This window comes from Bos indicus x Bos taurus, chromosome 8 (assembly GCF_003369695.1).
Source record: "Bos indicus x Bos taurus breed Angus x Brahman F1 hybrid chromosome 8, Bos_hybrid_MaternalHap_v2.0, whole genome shotgun sequence".
Lineage (NCBI taxonomy): Eukaryota > Metazoa > Chordata > Mammalia > Artiodactyla > Bovidae > Bos > Bos indicus x Bos taurus.
The window spans coordinates 69,810,793-69,830,622 of record NC_040083.1 but is presented as its reverse complement, the minus strand read 5'-3'; the positions used below and the strand labels follow the sequence as shown (position 1 = coordinate 69,830,622).

Below are 19,830 nucleotides of genomic sequence, written 5' to 3'. Positions count from 1 at the left end.
AGCAGTATCAGCCTTCCTGTTCTCCTCCCAAGCAGATCATTTGGGTCTTCCCTTCCCAGTCCTCAGCTCAGCCCCATCGTTTGCCAAGGTTATCTTTTAAGGCTGAGCTTAAATGTGTCACCTTGTACAAGTTCTTCCCATGCCAACCCTAAGTCCCTCTCCTCTAGGAAACCACCATGGCTCACCTGTTCCTCCATCAGGGAACTTAGCTCAGGAGTGCAAATAGCAGCAACAACTGTAGTAGCAGTAGTTTATTTCTCTGACTCTCCAACTAGACTCAAGTCCTTGGGAATAGATGCCATGTTGAATCCTTGTCTCCAGTGTGAATTTGTTGATTGACTAGCAGGGGCAGAGGAAAGCAGATATTATCAATTACTAGTTAATGCCTCTTTGCCAGCACCGGTCAACTGGGAATCTGAACGAAGCATAATTTCTGGCTAAAAGGAGAGGCTGTGAGTGCTATTGAAACAAGTGACCTAACAAAATGCTGGTATCTTCACTTCAACTACTCTGCCTGCCAGTTCCCAGACCTGTAGAATGTCTATCAGTCAAGATCAATTTGAGATTTTAAGCCTCTGTGTCATTCTTGCCCTTCTGACTGTGTCTGAAGTACAAACACTGCATGCTAACTTAGCTGACATATCTAAAAACAGGTGCCAACTCTTTACATCCACTCCCTGGGTTCCATTCTTCTAGAATCCTGCCCTTTCTCCCACCCGTGCAGATTCTGCACCCCTGCCAGAGAGGCATCTGGAAAAGGTCCCTGGATAGACTCACCCTTGAATTAGGCAGCAATCCCCAACATTTTTGGCACCAAGACCGGTTTCATGGAAGAGAGTTTTTCCAGGGACCTGGGAGGGGGAATGGTTTCAGGATGATTCAAACGACCCCATGGATAGGCTCCTCTGTCCATGGGATTTTCCAGGCAAGGGTACTGGAGTGGGTTGCCATTTCCTTCTCCAGGGGATCTTCCCAACCCAAGGTTTGAACCCGGGTCTTCCACATTGCAGGCAGACACTTTACCATCTGAGCCACCAGGGAAGCCATGATTTAAGTACATTATATTTATTATGCACTTTATTTCTAATCTAATGCTGCTGCTGATCTGACAAGAGGTACCAATCTGTGAGCCAGAGGTTGGGGACCCCTGAATTAGAGGAACCAGCCCTCTTCCCTTCACATGACTCCTGGGACATTGGCCTTCCACGCTCCCTATTGGCTCTCTTTTCCATGCTGCCTGCCATGGAGCAATGTAAGGAGTATACACTCCAATGAACAACCTTTGATTAGTGGGTTGAAGACCTAAGTGTTAGAGGGACAAGAGAGAAGGAGATTGCTCTCCCTCTGCACCTTCAAACTGCCATGGCCGCTTTAAAAAAGCCAAAAATAGATGGGTTTTCAAGTTCAAGATTATATCTAGCCTTTTCCCATGAAAAGTGAAAGTGTTAGTTGCTCAGTCGTGTCCAACTCTTTGGGACCCCATGTACTGTAGCCCACCAGGCTCCTCTGTCCATGGAATTCTCTAGGCAAGAATACTGGAGTGGGTTGCCATTCCTTTCTCCAGGAGATCTTCACCCGACCAGGGATCAAACCCAAGTCTCCCATATCGCAGGCAGATTCTTTACCATCTGAGCCACCAGGGAAACCCGCATAGGTGGGCTACTTATTAACTTGCTACTTCTAAGCATCCTGCTTCTAAACATGCCCCAAGTATTCTAATGTGCTCAAGTACTCTTTCCTTGGTAGCTCTAATCCAGAACCCACCAGAAGAGATGGTTTAGCTGTTCTGCTGTTCTCTTCCTGGAAGACAAAGATGGATGAAGTGAGTGGGAGGGAGAAAGAGAAGGAGAGCCAGGATTTATTCCCTTTCTACTCTGTGCTGGGCACTTTCTACACACCCATTATCTCATTCCATCCTTACCCAGCACAGGGAGATGAGCACAAGTGCTAATGGACACATGGGGAGACCAGGTTTGGAGGAGTTAATTCTCTTGTTCAGGGTCACATAGCTGGTAAACAGCAGCTGAAATTTTAAGTTCAGCTCCAGGTCAACTTAAAGCTGCAGCAAGCCTAGTAAACTCCATGTTTGCCAAACCTGTCACTGCCTTCTCTACACACTCATCAATGATTTACTGATGTCAGACAGAATGTGTCGATGTTATCTCTTAGGGTCCTCACGGGACCCTGTGTGCTAGCTATTGTTCCCATTTTATTTTCGTTTTTTAATATTCATTCATTTATTTGGCTACACTGCATCTTAGCTGTAGCACAAAGGATCTTCAGTTTTCACTATGGTGCACAGGATTTTTTTTTTTTTTCTCCTAGTTGTGGCAAGTGGGATTAGTTCCCTAACCAGGAATCGAAACTGGGCCCCCAGCATTGGGATTGAGGATTCTTAGCCCCTGGATTGCCAGGGAAGTCCCTGTTCCCATTTTAACCTTTTTTTTTTTTTTTTTTCCTGGCTATTCTGGGTCTTTGCTGCTGTGCTCAGGCTTTCTCTCGTTGCAACAAGAGGTGGGTACTCTCTTGTTGTGGAGTACAGGCTCCAGGCGTGTGGGCTCGGCTCAGTAGTTGTGGTACTTGGGCTTAATTGCCCCACAACATGTGGGATCGTCCCAGACCAGGAATAGAACCTGTGTCCCCTGCATCCAGAGTGTGGAGTCTTAGCCACTGAACCACCAGGGACGTCCTTTTTCCAATTTTAAATGAGGAAGCAGGCTCAGAGAGGACACATGACTTCCCCTGGTTACTCCACCTGTACCACTGCCCAGCCCCACCTCCTTAACCAGGCTTTCCTCTCAATCCCCTGCCCAGATACATAGCGTCATGTCCATGGTGGGGCATCACACAGCAGACTTGTCCCAAACCAGACTGCACCTCAATGCTCAGCTGCATCCTTGCCTTTTTGGTCTTACCCCCTCCCAGAGATGTGGCCTTCTTTAAATGTCTCATTGGAGGATGCTTGGGATCGTCATGGGTTCCCGGGTGGCACAGTAGAAAAGAATCCATCCGCCTACCAATGCAGGAGACTCGGGTTCAATCCTAGGTCGGGAAAATCCCCTGGAGAAGGAAATGGCAAGCCACCCAGTATTCTTGCCTGCAGACTCCCATTGACAGGAGGCAGTAGGCTACAGTCCATGGGGCTGCAAAGAGTTGGACACAACTGAAGTGAATAAAACAACAACATTGATATCTTGATAAGGCCCTTGTTCCTGGGTGCTGGGCAAGAGGTAAAAGGAAAGATCTGGGACATGTTCCCGAAGGTGCCCCAGCAGGACAGGGAATACAATGTGAGGACACGGCAGCTCCCAATTCCATCGCCTAAGGCCTGGTGACCTTGGTAGTGGGCACTTGCAGGTCAATGGCTTTATTCTCAAAAAAACTAAAACCGTAGTCAAGACATCACTGACTTGGGCCCTTGCTCCTACTTCCCCATAAATTGAAGGAAATACATAGAGACTTTCCCTGATTAAAACTGACTCCCTGGGGAGGCTGGTTCCCCATGGGTCTATGCTAAACTGTTCTTTCGTCCCAGAGCAGAGCCAAAGTGGATGACAAAGTGTTCTGAGCACACTGGGGCCCTGAGGCAGTGGGCCAAGCCGCGACTCAAGCCCGCAGGGCCTGTTCGTGGCCACAGGCAGATGCCCCACGGCCCACGTTGGCCCCCTGGCCTGGGCTGGGTCTCCAGCTCCCCCCAAAGGGGATGGAGCCTCAGATGGGGTTCAGAGCATCTCTGACGGCTCCTCCCCTCCCGCTCCCTGCCTTCTTCCTGGTGTCATCGCTATTGACAGAGGATTATGTAACCTCCAAGGAAGGGAGGCCTGGAGTTCTCCCCAAAGCAGGCGAGTGAATCTGTTCTCACTGCCGTCATTTTCTCAGCAGGAACCTGCTCCATGCCGACTGGATTTAGGGGTTTTTCCTGGATGCTTCTGTTTCATTTAACATGCAAGGGCTAATAACTTGTCACAATTCAATAAGGCGGTGGTTACAAACACCCGGGCGGCTGCTTATTTAAATGCAGGTTTGTTAATTAGCTTCTCTTAACAAGGCGTGCGCTAAATCAGGCACCCAGCTGGCAGCACCCAAGCCTGTCATGTCTCCCGGGATGCAAGGTTGGCTACGGGGGTCACATACACTGGCTGCAACAAGGCCAGAACTCAAGCTAGGAGGTCCATCCTGGCCACTCCTCTGCCTCAGTTTCCTTAAAACAAGACACTGATGAGAGATCTTTAAAAGCAAGTACAGGGTAGCTATGGTCTGCCTCTTCTGCCTGCTCTGGTCCTTTTTTTGGCCTCAGAGTCCTGAGTGCATCCTTCCCTCCAGGTGTATTCTTGTCTTTACTCCTGTTGTCATCCTTCCTGGCCACCACCTCTCTGCCGAACCTTCCGTCACGTGTTTCCCAGCCCTCTCTGATGCCCGTCTCCCCTTATACATCCCTCAGTTCTAGTTTTGGTGGTGGGGTCCCAGTGATGGGAACAGAAGAAACAGAGCAAAGCTGGAGTGCCTGTTGCATGCCAGATGGGCATGTCCCACGACCCGTCTCTGTCATTCTCACCCCAGCGTAGAGATCAGGGGTCCTCATCCTCCTGGGTCCCAGAGAGGCTACCTCACTCAGCAGTGAGTTGCTCTGGGCCTGTCCTTTCAGGCATGGCTCTGAGACCTACCCCTCTCCACTCCTGGTGCACACGACGTGCTCAAACTGCAGGTAGTGAAGTGAGAGGTCCTCATGCCTGCATCTCGGTGACCTCTCCTCTGAGATCCGGTGGAGCACCCTGACCCTGGTGGAATCTTGGAGTTTGATTTTACCCAGGGCCTTCTGGCCTCTCCTGGGCACCAGAACACCAGCCACAAGAAAGCTGAGAGAGTCCACAGAAGCAGCAAGGCCACCACTCTTGGAGGGCCCAGCCCTTTGCACACCCCTCCAGGGCGCCTCGGAGGCACCTTGGCCTGGTGAGGAAGCTGAGGTGGGGCCGTGGTCAGAAGGAGAGGGCATAGACACCCCAGGAGACACTTCTGTACACTCCAGCCCTCTTGATTGGATGGCCACGCCCATCTCTCTTTCCAGGGAAAAAGGATTCAAAGCACAAAGAGAATTGCTTGGCATCATTCACTTATTCTCAAGAAGGACTGAGAAAAGATCTAAATATAGAACCAAAGCCAAAGTGTGGTTAGAATGGGGAAACAGAGCCTGGAGAAGTCCCAGGCTGCCCAGCCCTTCCCCAGAGAAGCAGGAAGTCCAGCCCACATCCCCGGACCCAAACCTGGGCAATCCTGGCTCAGTGGACAGCGCAGGTGTGCCTGGTTTATGAAACTCCCAGCCAGTGCTGCTGGCTGAGGTTGGACCTGGGGCCTGAGCAGAAAGGTTGGGGGAACCAGGGGGGCTTCCCATGGTCCTGGCAGAAGTGAGCACCAGGATCCTGGAAGCCAATCGCTAGGACATAGGCACTCAGCACTGACCCCAGGTGTGCTGTGGTAGGGGACTGTCACTCTCAGACGCCCTAAAACAAGCTGTTTCCACTGCTGAGCGGGCCTCTAATAACAGAAATGATCCTTAATCCTTGGAGGATCATAGACCCCAATGTTATGAAAGCTCTGGGCCTCTGTCTCTAGAAAAATATGCAGGCAAGGATGCACAAACGTATTGTTGTTGTTCAGTCACTCAGTCATGTCCGACTCTTTGCAACCCCACGGACAGCAGTACGCCAGGCTTCCCTGTCTTTCACTATCTCCCCGAGTTTGCTCAAACTCATGTCCATTGGGTCTGTGATGCCATCCAACCATCTCATCCTCTTTCGCCCCCTTCTCCGCAAATGTCTAGTTTGGCAATCTCTGGACACTTATAGACCCCCACGAAGCAGTTCATGAATCCTAGGTTGAGATCTCCCGCTTAAAGAAGTTCTAAGAGACTTCGCTCCTAATTAAGACTCCTGTGTGTCAGGATGAGCTTTTCTGTATGTGATCCAAAGAAACCCTGTCTGATACTGAAGTGCTCTAAAACTCTCTGATGGATGGTGTGGGTATTTTCATGCCTTGAAGGCAGAGGTCTGGACCTGCCAGTTTGCACAATGCTTAGGGCATAGTACCTTCTCTGCAGATTTGCGGTGAGTGAATGAGCGAGTTTGCTACCTGCTGTGTGATTTGGTACCATGTGGTTTTTATAACTCAAACGATCGTCCTTCAGAGGTGGTACTGAATCCACGAATCAGACCTTTGTATCATCAGGACTGACATCAGGGTCTTTGAAAGAGGATGTGAGAGGACATGCCGGGCACCTCTGCCTGGTGTTTCCAGTTCCCACCTCCAGAGAACCCCCACCTCACCTCCATCGCATTGGGGCATCTCTGTCCCATGAAGGCGGACCTGTGCAGTAGGGAGGGAGTCAGAGGGGACAGAAGGACATGACACCCCTGCCACAAGACACGGAGAGTAAGCAGGGTACCCTGGCCCGCAGGCCCTGGTCTTAGGACGTGGTGGTACCCGAAGGTACCTGGACCTCGTTAAGGTGGGCCACCTCCCCCACCACCACCCAAGGAGAGCAGTGAGGAGAGCCAGCCACGTCTAAAGTCAACATGGCGCTTCCAGAAACGAGCCGGGAACTCTAAGCTGGGCCCAGCCTCCAGGCCTGAAAATGTGAGGGTCTAGAGCTAGAGCGGGGGCTGACACCAGGCAGGGCGCTCAGTCTCCCAGATTTCTCCCGGTGGCTGGGCCACATGACATCGCCAACTGAGGCGGGGAGTGGCTGTGTGGGAGGCCTGGGTACAGGGGGAGGGAACTCCTACCCCCGCCCAGGCCTTGGATCATTTGAAAGGCAAATGTGCTGGGTTGCCTAGGGAACGGAAGAAAAGGGACTTCCCTAGCACCGGTGACTAGTAAGGGATGGAGAAGAGAGCTGTGATGCTGAGAAAATTGTTTCCAAAAAAAAAGTAAAAAGCGGTGACTAAGCAGCCCTGGTTATGTAAAGCGATCCCTGAGGAAGTGTGGGGAAAAGCCTGGAACCCACCCCCGGGGCCCTCCTCCCCTCTCCCAGCCTGGTTCCTGCTGCCATGGGGAGTTTCCACCAGCCTCTGCCCCCTCCCCTACTCTCCGGAACTCCCTGCTCCTCCTTAGGACCCAGGAGGAGCCAGCCCCTAGCCTGAAGCTGGGCTCTCGCTGTCAAGGGCAACCAAGCCTGATGGGTGGGACACAAAGAAGGGGATGCCTTCCTTGATCCCTTTGGGGCAATTCTGGCACCTCTGCTTAGAACAGAGCACCCCGGGTCAGCCCAACAGGTGGCAAAGGGTCATTTTGCCAACCCAGAATCAGGGGCAATTCCACTCTGAAGACCAGAGTTCCACATTCAAGCCCCAACACAGCTGGTTGCTCACTGGGAACCTGGGCAAGTTACCGAACCTCTTTGAGCTCGTTTCCTAGGTTGTACATGGGAGCTGACATCTACCCCCAAAGCTACTGGAGTAATGAGCTAGGTAGGACAACCCTTGTTCAATTCCAGGCATGAGGCGGACACATGGCGGGCACTCAACACGTGTTAATTTCCCATCCCCCTAGACAGGAGCCCTAGAGACCTTCCTATCCTTTTCTGGAAGGGAAAGTCTGCATCTGGTCACTAGATTTACTGGGGATCCAAGGAGTCCAGCCGGCCCTTCAGTGCCTCTGTCTGCTTTCTTCCAGCTGATGAAGGGCCACTGACCCAGACACCTTCTCTGCCTGGTGGGTATGTGACAGGTGAACCTGTGCCTTCAAGCCTCACATCTCCCAACCTGGATATTCTTCCAGTTCCCAGGACCCTCCTTCTGGCTGCCTGGGGAACATCCTCTCCAGAGCAGCCCAGGAAATTAGCAGAACCTCAAATCGTTGATGTTGAGAAGAAAGTGGCTATCCACTCTAGTGTTCTTGCCTCAAGAAACCCATGGACAAAAAAAAAAAAAAAAAAAAGAAACCCATGGACAGAGGAGCCTGGTGAGCTACAGTCCATGGGGCTGCAAAGACTCGGACAAGACTGAGTGACTTTCACTTTCACCTTCAAATCATTGATGAGATGTTGACACCCCTAAAATCCCCACCTGCGGTTGAGATAGAAAAGCAAATGCCTCTGGTTCCCCCATTCTCTCTACTGTGCGTCCTTGCAGGCGAAGCAGACCTTTGCTCTGGACAAATGGATTTCAAGGCATAAACTACTCTGGGTCTCAAAAAGCTAGGGTAGGGTCTGGGGAACAAGGGCCTCTGTCACCACTGAAAGTGACCAGGCCTGAGTGGGGAAGGAAGTGGTAATCCATCACCTCCCTCGGGGTACACGGGAAGTAACCCCACTTTTAACTACACCCAGCAGACTGCTGTGTTGCACCCACTCTCAGGGGGTCACGGGTCCAATCGAAATCCCCTAGCCTGTAGCCCAAGCCCTGTGTCCTCTCACGTGTCCTCCTTGGAAGATAACAGCAGCTCATCCCCTTCTGTAGACGTATATTTCATCAGTCCAAACTATGAAGAAAAATGTCACACAGGGCTCGAGACCTGAAACCTAGCATTTCCCCAGAAGCCTGAAGGGTTGAGAGGGGCCTTCATTCCTTTTTAAACACCGTACCCAGTGCTTCTTTTGAAAGGGTCTTTGAAAGGGTCCCCTGGGTCATGGAGACAGAGCATCAGGCTTCTGGAGCCACTGGGCTGACCCTACAGCAGAAGCCCAGAGGAAAGAGCCGAGACCCCTCAGCAGAGACTGTGGCCACCTCGGACCCCTTACGGCCCTCCCTGCAGCTGCTCACTGCAGGTCCTATTCTGCTCTGCCCCACACTGTACTTATGCCCTAGTTCAGTTCAGTTCAGTCACTCAGTCGTGTCCGACTCTTTTCGAGCCCATGAATCGCAGCACGCCAGGCCTCCCTGTCCATCACCAATTCCCGGAGTTCACTCAGACTCATGTCCATGGAGTCAGTGATGCCGTCCAGCCATCTCATCCTCTGTCATCCCCTTCTCCTCCTGCCCCCAATCCCTCCCAGCATCAGAGACTTTTCCAATGAGTCAACTCTTCCCATGAGGTGGCCAAAGTACTGGAGTTTCAGCTTTAGCATCATTCCTTCCACAGAAATCCCAGGGCTGATCTCCTTCAGAATGGACTGATTGGATCTCCTTTGGGCTCAAATGCACCTTCTCCCAGGCCCAGCGAGGCCAACGTAGGATTTCTTTTGGAATCCTCAGTACCTCTTCTGCTTGCTGTCAAATTTCAGCTCAACCTCTCCTTTTAGAGCCCAAGCCTTCCTCACCTGTTCCAGTTCTAAGTGCTTCAGTTCAGTTCAGTTCAGATCAGTCGCTCAGTCGTGTCCGACTCTTTGCCACCCCATGAATCGCAGCACGCCAGGCCTCTCTGTCCATCACCAACTCCCGGAGTTCACTCAGACTCACGTCCATCGAGTCAGTGATGCCGTCCAGCCATCTCATCCTCTGTCGTCCCCTTCTCCTCCTGCCTCCAATCCCTCCCAGCTTCAGACTCTTTTCCAATGAGTCAACTCTTCGCATGAGGTGGCCAAAGTACTGGAGTTTCAGCTTTAGCATCATTCCTTCCACAGAAATCCCAGGGCTGATCTCCTTCAGAATGGACTGGTTGGATCTCCTTGCAGTCCAAGGGACTCTCAAGAGTCTTCTCCAACACCACAGTTCAAAAGCATCAATTCTTCGGCGCTCAGCTTTCTTCACAGTCCAACTCTCATAACCGTACATGACCACAGGAAAAACCATAGCCTTGACTAGATGGACCTTTGTTGGCAAAGTAATGTCTCTGCTTTTGAATATGCTATCTAGATTGGTCATAACTTTCCTTCCAAGGAGTAAGCGTCTTTTAATTTCACGGCTGCAGTCACCATCTGCAGTGATCTTGGAGCCCAAAAAATAAAGTCTGACACTGTTTCCCATGAAGTGATGGGACCAGATGCCATGATCTTCGTTTTCTGAATGTTGAGCTTTAAGCCAACTTTTTCACTCTCCACTTTCGCTTTCATCAAGAGGCTTTTTAGTTCCTCTTCACTTTCTGCCATAAGGGTGGTGTCATCTACATATCTGAAGTTATTGATATTTCTCCTGGCAATCTTGATTCCAGCTTGTGCTTCTTCCAGCCCAGCGTTTCTCATGATGTACTCTGCATATAAGTTAAATAAGCAGGGTGACAGTATACAGCCTTGACGTACTCCTTTTCCTATTTGGAACCAGTCTGTTGTTTCATGTCCAGTTCTAACTGTTGCTTCCTGACCTACATATAGGTTTCTCAAGAGGCAGGTCAGGTGGTCTGGTATTCCCATCTCTTTCAGAATTTCCCACAGTTTATTGTGAAAATGAACTAAGTGCTTGCTGCTGCTGCTGCTGCTGCTGCTTGGCCTGCCATAAAAAATTGATAGTCGTGTATGGATGTGAGAGTTGGACTATAAAGAAAGCTGAGAACTGAATTGATGTTTTTGAACTGTGGTGTTGGAGAAGACTCTTGAGAGTGTCTTGGACTGCAAGGAGATCCAACCAGTCAATCCTAAAGGAAATCAATCCTGAATATTCATTGGAAGGACTGATGCTGAAACTGAAACTCCAGTACTTTGGCCACCTGATGCGAAGAGCTGACTCATTGGAAAAGACCCTATTGCTGTGAAAGATTGAAGACAGGAGGAGAAGGAGATGACAGAGGATGAGATGGTTGGATGGCATCACCGACTCAATGGACATGAGTTTGAGCAAGCTCCAGGAGTTGGTGATGGACAGGGAAGCCTGGTGTGCTGCAGTCCGTGGGGTTGCAGAATCAGACACAACTGAGTGACTGAACTGAACTGAATTTGCTGGGCCAATGAACATTCCCGGTTGGGACTCTGCCTGGCCTCCCGAACAACTCCTTCTCCCAGTGGAAAGGTAGTGGATGCCAGAATGTAACCCCAGCCCTCACCCCTTGGTTTTTTAGTCCCCCTCATATAATGGGGCAGGGGGTGGGTGGTGCTTCCCAGATGACTCAGTGGTAAAAGAATCCACCTGACAATGCAGGAGACTCAGGTTCAATCCCTGGGTTGGGAAGATCCCCTGGAGGAGGAAATGGTAACCCACTCTAGTGTTCTTGCCTGGGAAATCCCACAGACAGAGGAGCCTGGTGGGCTACAGTCCATGGATTCACAAAAGTGTGGAACACAGCCTAGCGACTGAACAACAACAACATATGATGGATCGGGGGGAGGCTTGTGGCCTGAGCCCTACATGAGCTGAAGAGACCCGCAGGGTTCTTTGTGCAGTCCTGAGACACACATGAAAACATGCAAGTCTTGCAGTCAGAGACACACATGCACCAAGTCTGACCTCCCTCTTACCCAGCTGACCTCTAGCAAGTAAGCCCTTTCCTTCTCTGCTCCTCAGGTTCTCCATCTGTATATTGAGGCCAATACCAGCGACCTCAGGGTTGTGGGGAGCCGGGATACCTGAGACATCTGAAGGCCTCAGAAAAAATTAGGGCAAATACGGGGCACGTTGGACCCCACAGTCGTGTAGAGTTCTCCTGCAGGGACCCTGGGTCCCCATGGTTCTCCTTGCCCTGGATAATGTGCACAGGCAGCCAGGCAGCTGACTCGGTGAGGAAACCCCGGCCCCTGCCTCCCCCGCCTCCCCTGCCCGCCTTCCCACCTCCTCCTCCCCAGAGGCTCATAATTGGTGTTGTGAAGATTAGTCACCGAGACAGCGAGAGTCTGCCTCCCCGACAGCCCGGGCCCCCTACACAGGCAGACGGGCTGAATGCTTAATTGGAGTTCCTCACACCTCCGAGGACAGCCTCCCACCAGTTGACAGGGACACAGAGTCGTGCGCAGGCCCCGACCCTGGAGGAGGGCCAATGAGGAGCCGAGGGCTTCACTGCCCCCCTCCCACAAAGGCCCCCTCCTGGTGACCTCACCAGAACTGGGAGGGAAGGCTAGGAACCTGTGTCAGTGCCCTGAGCCCCAACAAGACTGTGCTTCCAGAACCTTCTCCTAAGAGGCTAGCTGGGAGGATCTCCACCCAGGCCTATTTATCTCAGCAGAAAGGGCGGCCCAGCCCAGCTCCATCAGCAGGATCACAGAAAAGGAATGGGACAACAGGAAGGGAAGGAGAAGATCCCATGTGCAGGGCCCTGGGTGAGGGCTGCTGGGGGGCCTCCACAGCTGCCCCCCGCCCCCGAGAAGCCCGAGAGAGAATCGCAGGGGCAAAACTTGGAGGATGCGGGCTCACTGACTTGTCTTCCCCGGAGGGCAGGAGGTGTTGATCCAGGGGAATGAGGTCCCTTGTCACCTTATCGATGCTGAGCTGGGTGAGGTGGACACTCTCTGGAGATCTCACTCAGAACAAGCAGGAGGCCCAGGTTCAGCTGGGGAGCAGCCCGGAGGGGTGCAGGGGGCGACCAGGGAGAGGACAGGAAGAGTGGAGGCTTCTGCCCTGGGTGTGCAGCTGCCAGAGGGGACTGCCTCATCGGGACTCTGTTTTGCCAAGGGGGGAACTGTCCTGCCCTGAGTTAGGAGGGGTGGGGAGTAGGGCAGTGAGCGGGGTGGTGGGGGTGGTGCACGGGGCTGGAATGAAGGATCCAGGCTGTGATTTCTCATGGGGAAGCCAGAAAGCTCCAAAAAATCTTCTCCCACACGCCCTCAGTCTCCCCATCTAATTGGATTTTCTCGGCCTCCCACAAGGTTATCCTTAGCACCAGGAAAATGCCTCATGGTTGGATTCTCCCCCCCAGTCTCCCCCCACCAAAGGAAGTCTGGGGCTCAGAACAGCTCTGCCATTCACAACATTTTCCCGATGGCGCCGCCGCAGTCACCGCCCCCAGCTGTGAGGGTGACAGGAGTGCCTGCAGGGAGGTGAGAAGGGGAGCTTCTAAGGGCAGGGCCAGAGCGGGCTGGGAGCTGGGGATGAGCTGCCACCAGAGGCCCTGCCCATCTTCTTCAGGGTCCGCCTCTCCCCTGGGGGTCCTGGGGCCACATTCCCCACTCTCCTCTCTGCCCTCTAACTCCCCAGGCCAAGCCCCCCTTCCTTGGCTTCAGTAGCTCTCAGAGCCTAGAAGGATCCCACCCATGGCCTCACCCTCCCCAGTTTAATCCCTGTCTTCCAGTTCACTCCTCCCCAGAATCCACAAAGCCAGGACCACAGCTTCCTGGTGGATCTCCTGCAGCAACAGAGGGCTTGGCCCCTGCTAGAGAGTTACCCTGAGCACAGGGCCACGCCCTGAACCCTCTCTCATACCCCTCATGGGGCTGGGCTCAGGGGAACATTTAAGGGGTTGGTCAGGTGCACTATTCAGGACTCAAGGCCTAGACTTCTGCCCAAAGGGTCTTCTTAGCCCTGCGCATCTCAGAGATGTGGAGTTGAGAGCCCATCTCGGGCTGGGGGCCAGCTCCTCCTAGGTCCTGTGGAGGAGCAGGGAATTCTGGTGAAAAAGGGAGGTGGCAGGGACTAGTGGAAACTCCCCAGACAAAGAGGAGCTTCTTCCTATTGACAGGCATCTTGTCTAGGCTAGTCCCAAGAGGGCAGGGTTGGTGCTGGGTGGGGTGCGCGTGACACCTGATGTCATGTATCAAGGGTTCCACACAGAGAAGGTAGGACATTGCTGCCCCTCTGCCCTGTGGTCCTCGCAGTGTGACTGATGTCCATGAGGACCACTAACCTCAGTCAAACCTCTGGTCATGCTTGCCTTTCCCCCAGTATAGCCTGGTGCCGTGTCCCCACCAGCCCCAGCGGCCCTACATGGAGCAGACCTAAATGTTTTCTGGAAGCATCGTCCACAGTCCCAGGTCCAGAGAAAAGGGTCAGGCAGAGGTGCCAGCTGTGCCCAAGCCACACGTCATTCCCCTGGCCCCGCTCTGCCACCATGAGGCACTCACCCGTCTGAACCCCTCAGTGTTTTCAAGCTTCTGGTCTGATAGCGTAAGTTCTGATTTATCCCCTGGACTCTCAAACGTGCCCTTTGGGCAAAGCCTGCCCCACATTTTAGTCTTCACCCTCCTTGCCTTACAGCTAATTTAAGCAAATATTGTTTAAAAAAAGAAAACACCAAGATGCTTGCATATGGCCTGATTTTACCATTTTAATAGTCTCATTGCAGACACACCTCTCCCTCCTCCTGTTCTCTCCTCCTCTTCTCCTCCTCTGATCCCTTCACCTCTCTGCTTCCCCTTCCCCTCTAGCCCTTTCCTCAATCCGCTCTGTCTTCCTTGCATTCTCAGTGGCAGCTGCGGGGTGGGAGGGGCAGGGGCACGTGAAGTAGAGGAGAGAGAGGCCAGGGGCTGTAGCAACCAGAGCACAGCCCCCCTATCCTCTTGTGCAAACCCATGTGGTCCTTGTGGTCCACCGAGTGGTCCTTGTTTTGGTGTTCTTAGGAGTCATATGGCTGGGGTTCCCTAGCCACCACCTCAAGGGCCTGGATCAGAAAATATGCCCTGCCAAATACCCTGTCTGTCTCTGGTTCCATAACCAGTTCCTAAGCTCATGGCCAAGGATGGTGTTTGAACCAGTTGGGAAATAGATGGTGGGATCCAAGCTATGGAGGAATCAGCATTTGCAAATGGGGAAAGAAACAGCATCAAGAAAGGATAAGAGAAAAATGCAGAAAGGACTGGACTGATGATGGAAGTGGTGGTGAAGGAGGGTGCGGGAGGATGGAGCAGCCACTGGGATGAAAGGCCAGAGGTTTGCAAGCTAAGGGCAAGGTGGCTGGCTCAGATGGTAAAAGAAACCTGCCCACAATGCAGGAGACCCAGGTTCAACCCCTGGGTCAGGAAGATCCTCTGGAGAGGGTAATGGCAACCCACTCCAGTATTCTTGCCTGGAAAATTCCATGGAAAGAGGAGCCTAGTGGGCTACAGTACATAGGGCCGCAAAGAGTCGGACACAACTGAGTGACTAACACTAAATAACCAACTAAAACGAGTGCATCCAGCCCAGCTGCTGTTCAAAGGGTCTCATGTGGGGCCAGGAAAAGCCCTGTGTTGCTTTTGAAAGACTGTGTCTTTGTACCTTAGAGAACTTTCATGTTTTCCATCATCCATGAGAAACGAGAGAGATGCAGGGATGACAAAAGGTCTGCAATGGTCTCTACAGACCCAGGTACCCCCTCACCCGAAACCCCTTGGTGGGGGGGATCCCCAACACCTGAGCTCCAACTTCAGCGTTTCAGCATCCAGTTCTTCAGAGAAACCACTGCCCATGAGGCTCTCCAAGTGCTGCTCTGGCGTAGGGGTGAAGAAGGGTGGTCCCCAGGCCCTGCTGAGGGAGGCGATGGCATCTGCCCTAGGCAACCCTGGCCACTGACCCACCTGCCTCCCAGGCTGGAGATGCCCCTGGGGGTGCCTATGAAGCCCCATTGTTTTGGGGGTGCACCCAGATGACCCTGGTCATCCCCTATGGGGAAAGATGGGTGGGAAAATCTCCCCGCCAGTGCCTCCAGTAAGGGAAAGCCCGCAAGAGCCTAGGAGTCAGGCAATCCTTCCTGCCCACTCAGAGATTCCGGAAGCCCTTCAAGTCGGGAGAACCCGCCTCCCCAACCTCTCTCTCTCTTCTCGCTTCCCCTGTCTGTCTCCTTCCCGCGACTCCTGTGAGTGCACAGGAGGGCTGAGGGAAGCCCCGTGAGCCTGTGATGAACGGAGCTAATTTCTAGTTTGCTGGTATGCCGCAGAGAGGCTGCTGCCTCCGTTCCCCTCCTTCCCAGCAAACCCTCTCCCACACACAGACAAATAGGCTGCATATTTAATTGGAATTCCTCACACCTACAGGGTAAAGCCTTGTCAGTAGAAATAGAGCCCACAGCCAGCTGGCTTCCCCCATTCCACCCACCTTGTCTCTTAAAAAGAAATCCCCCCCCCATACGTGAACACCCACCCACGGTCCCTTACACGTCCCTCCCAGCATGGTTGTAAAGGAAGGATTCATTGGCAGTGACGCTCCTTTTCTGGGCGGATACAGCTGGGCCCACCCGGCAGAGACCACCCAGAGGCTCCTCCCTGGCAGATGGGCCCTGGCTGCCTTGTCATCACCCACCTCAGGAACCCCTTGGCCAAAGCTCTTAAAGCTCTGGGGTCCCTGGATGCTGCTGAGAGGCACTGGCTGCTTGGGTATCAGAGATCTGGTGATGTAGGAGGAAGGGGAGCCAGGAAATCCTAGAACATCACCTAGAAGCGTGTGCATGTATGCTGAGTCACCGCCAACTCTTTGGGACCCCATGGATGGTAGCCCGCTAGGCTCCTCTGTCATGGGTTCTCCAGGCAAGAATACTGGAGTGAGTTGCCATGTCCTCCTCCAGGGGATCTTCCCAACCCAGAGATCAAACCTGCGTCTCATGTCTCTTGCATTGGCAGGCGGATTCTTGACCACTAGCAACACCTGGGAAGGCCCATCATCTAGAAGAGACACAGCCAAACCTGGTTCTCCACTCCTGGGACACTGCCTTGCCTCTTTCTCCATGGAGTCTCTCCCCAGACAGGGTGGGGGTGGCACACAGAAGCTGGCAGGACTGAGGAAGATGGGGCCCAGGGGAGGAGAAGGGGAGAGACGGGAGGGCCCAGAAGTGTCGGCAACGGAGAAGGGATGAAAGACCCCAAGGAGTCCTTCCAGGGGAGAGTCAACTTTGTCTATTTCCCAAAGATAAAGGCAGAGATCTCCTGGGGAGGCCACACTCCTCTGGACGGCCTCAGAGATGCCCCACCTGAGCTCTGCCCAGGAGCCGCATCCTGGTGGGGACAGATGGGCCAGAGCTCACCACCAGCACCCCCAGAACAGGAACACCCCTCTCCCCACTGAAATCCCGGGTCAGCAGCCTCAGCCGGGTTTGCAGGACCTCCTCTCCATTGTCGGGGATTTTCCCCTTGGCACCTATTCCTTCCTCCCCTGGCGCCCGGCCCCACCAAACCTGTGTGTCAGTGAGCAGACAGATGCCTATGGGGCTTGGAGGAACGATGTGACATCCTCTTTCTCCCCCACAAAATATCATCTCAGTTTGCCTGAAAGTTCACCATTAGTGACTCATTTCTTTGGGTTAAACATAGCCCTCCCTTTTGAAATGCAGCTGCTCAAGGAAAGGGTAACTCATTGAGTTCTCAACATTCTAGTGTGAATGAGGATAGAGATGCTATCTCCGAGTCTGCCAGGAAGGGCAGAAGAGGAAGTGGAGAAGGAGTCGGAGAGGAGGAAGGGAAGCTATTGAAGCAGAAGGGACCAAAGAAAAGACTGGAAAACAGCAGCTCTGTTCTCCCTTGAGTGCCAACACGCCAACAGTGAATCAGAGAAGCCCCTTTGTTTAGGCGATTTCCCAGGTGGCTCAGTGGTAAAGGATCCACCTGCCAGTGCAGGAGATGGGCGTTTGATTCCTGGGTCGGGAAGGTATCCCAGAGAAGGAAATGACAACCAGATCAAGTATTCTTGTCTGGAAAATTCCATGGAAAGAAGGAGCCTGGTGGGCTACAGTGCATGGGATCATGAAGAGTCGGACACGACTGAGCAACTAAGCACACACACACACTGGTTTATATAGGTAGAGCCTCTGCGATTGACAAAGGACTCGCACACCCACCCCCATTCCGTCCTCACAGCTTCTGTGAAGCAGAAACAGGGAGGTTGTTGTGCCCATTTTCCAGTTGGACAGACTGAGCCTCTTGGACTTTGGAGGACTTGCCATCCAGCCAGTGAGCAGAGGACCTGAGCCCTCTACCTCCTTTGTACAGAAGCTGCCCTCACTGAGTTCACCTTCTCCCTAACTCACCAACGGTCTCTGATCAGAACAGGAAAGGTGCTGGTAGAGGAACAAGAGGGAAAATGGGGCCAGGAAGGGGTCAGGGGATGGAGAGGGCAAATGCAAGACAGTGAGGGCAGAGAGCATACTCCAGGTCCTGAAGCCTCTGCCCCAACCTAGAGAGGAGATATGGATGGAGGGCACAGACCCTTCCCCCACCACTGGTGACAAGTCTGATGCCAACATCTGGGACATCCCACACATCCTTCAGTTGGCAGCTTCACTCCCCAAGCCTCCACGCAGAGGCCAGGAAGACCTGAGAAGGGTTTTGCTGGCCTTAGGGGTGAGGAGGAGGCCAGTTGCAGACAGAGCGGTGTAGGCTGGACCCAGGAAGGGTCTCCAAGGAGACAGGGGAGCAGGAAGAGACCCCAGGAGCCCTGCCAAGACCACACTCCCACCCAGGGGCTTCCACGCTCAGCTTCTCCTCCTCCCTTCCTGTCCCTTCTTCTGTTTCCGCCTTTTTCCCTCTCACAGTCCTGTCTTCAAGACAAGTCACAGTTGTGTCCTCCAGCTTTCCACCCTGCAGGAAGTGGTTGGTCCACCATATTGAAACTGTCCCCCGCGTCTCCTTCTTAATGAGCCAGGTTAAATATGCTGTAATCAGAGTAATAATACACCTGGGCTGGTTCTCCAGAGAACTGCCTTTTGTACGGCAATAGGACATTAATAGCAATTATTCTGCTTTGTAATTGGAGCTTTAAATACTAATTCAAACAGCCAGAGGAAAACCAATTAGTGCTAATTTATCTCTATGTGTTTTCCAGAGCTGGTGTCTGTCACACTGTGAAGAAATAGGTTGGTAATTAGTACAGTTGGGTGGTAGATAGAAGTAATTATCAGATTCTTTCATTTTTCTTTGGAAAAAAAAAAAGTGGGTGGGAGTGGGGAGGGCTGGGGTAGGTAGGTTCTGTAAAGTCTTTGTTCCCTTGGAATTTAAAGGGAGGGCCTGAGCTGATTCTGAGATGCCAGCCCTGAGCATCTCAGCTGTACAGGTATTTCCAAGGCCAGTGGGCTCCAGTAGAGGTTGCCTTGAAGGCCTTGACCAGGAGCCTCCAGCTAATAGGCTCGTAGAAGTTCCGCCGGCAACATTACACGAAGCAGAGCATTTCCAGGGAAGGGCTGATGAGACCCAAATCCAAGCTGACCAAAGAAGTAACGGGACAGGGGGCCCTGGTGCCAGGCCAGCTGTGTGACCTGGATGGAGGCACTAAACCTCTCCGAACATTGGTCTCCCCATTTGTAAAATGGACAGAATAATGCCTATCTCACAGGGTCATTGTAAGGATTGAATCAAAGAAAATAATGCTTGTAATGAGCCTAAAACCCAGTCACAATAGGTATGAGTTACTGAATGCAAACCATTTGCCCAGGATTCTTCTAATGATTTTGTATATATTATTATTATCTCTAACCCTCCAGAGCCATGGGTTGACTCACTCTACTAGTTCAGTTCCGTTTCCTCTCCTATCCATACCTTTCACCAAATATGCAAGAAGAAAAGTTATTAGTCTCAATAAGCTTCGGTTTCCTCATCCATGTAATAGAGGTGAAATAGTACTTCCCTTATGATGTAATTATGACAATTAGAGACAAAGATTCTAAAAGCTCTTAGCAGGGGTCTATTATAATTATCAATATTATTTTTTAAATATTTAAAAAATATTTTTACTTAGTTATTTGGCTGTTCCAGATCTTAGTTGTGGCACACAGGATCTTCCATCTTCGCTGTGGCTTGTAGGATTTTTTACTTGTGGCAAGCAAACTCCTAGTTGCAGAAATCAGGATCTTTAGTTGCAGATGGATCTTTAGTTGCAGGATCTTTAGTTCCCTGGCCAGGGATGGAACTCAGGACCCCTGCACTGGGAGCATGAAGTCTTAGCCACTGAAGCTCCCGGGAAGTGTCAATTATCAACATTATTAAATTATCACTTCATTGCTGGTAGTTTTGTCATCACCTACACAAATCCTCTACTGAAAGATACAGCACTATCGGTACATTTCATTAACTAATCCTCGAGGACTCATCAAACGTCTGATATATACTCACTACTGTAGCAAGCCTGCTCGCACCATTTCAAA

General features: G+C 52.1%; 1 protein-coding gene across 8 annotated transcripts in view; it reads left to right on the top strand.

The window, feature by feature from the left end:
* Positions 1 to 19,830, top strand: part of PEBP4 (phosphatidylethanolamine binding protein 4) — a 223,208-nt gene that overhangs the window by 140,763 nt on the left and 62,615 nt on the right. For 3 of the 8 annotated variants that reach the window (XM_027549892.1, XM_027549895.1, XM_027549894.1), the window contains exon 5: positions 12,662 to 13,033. The exons of the other annotated variants lie outside the window; for them this stretch is intronic. In XM_027549892.1, coding sequence (XP_027405693.1) covers positions 12,662 to 13,018 — 357 coding nt within the window. In that variant the 3' untranslated portion in view covers positions 13,019 to 13,033. Of the gene's footprint in view, positions 1 to 12,661; positions 13,034 to 19,830 lie in introns of those variants that run through there. 8 annotated transcript variants of the gene reach the window in all.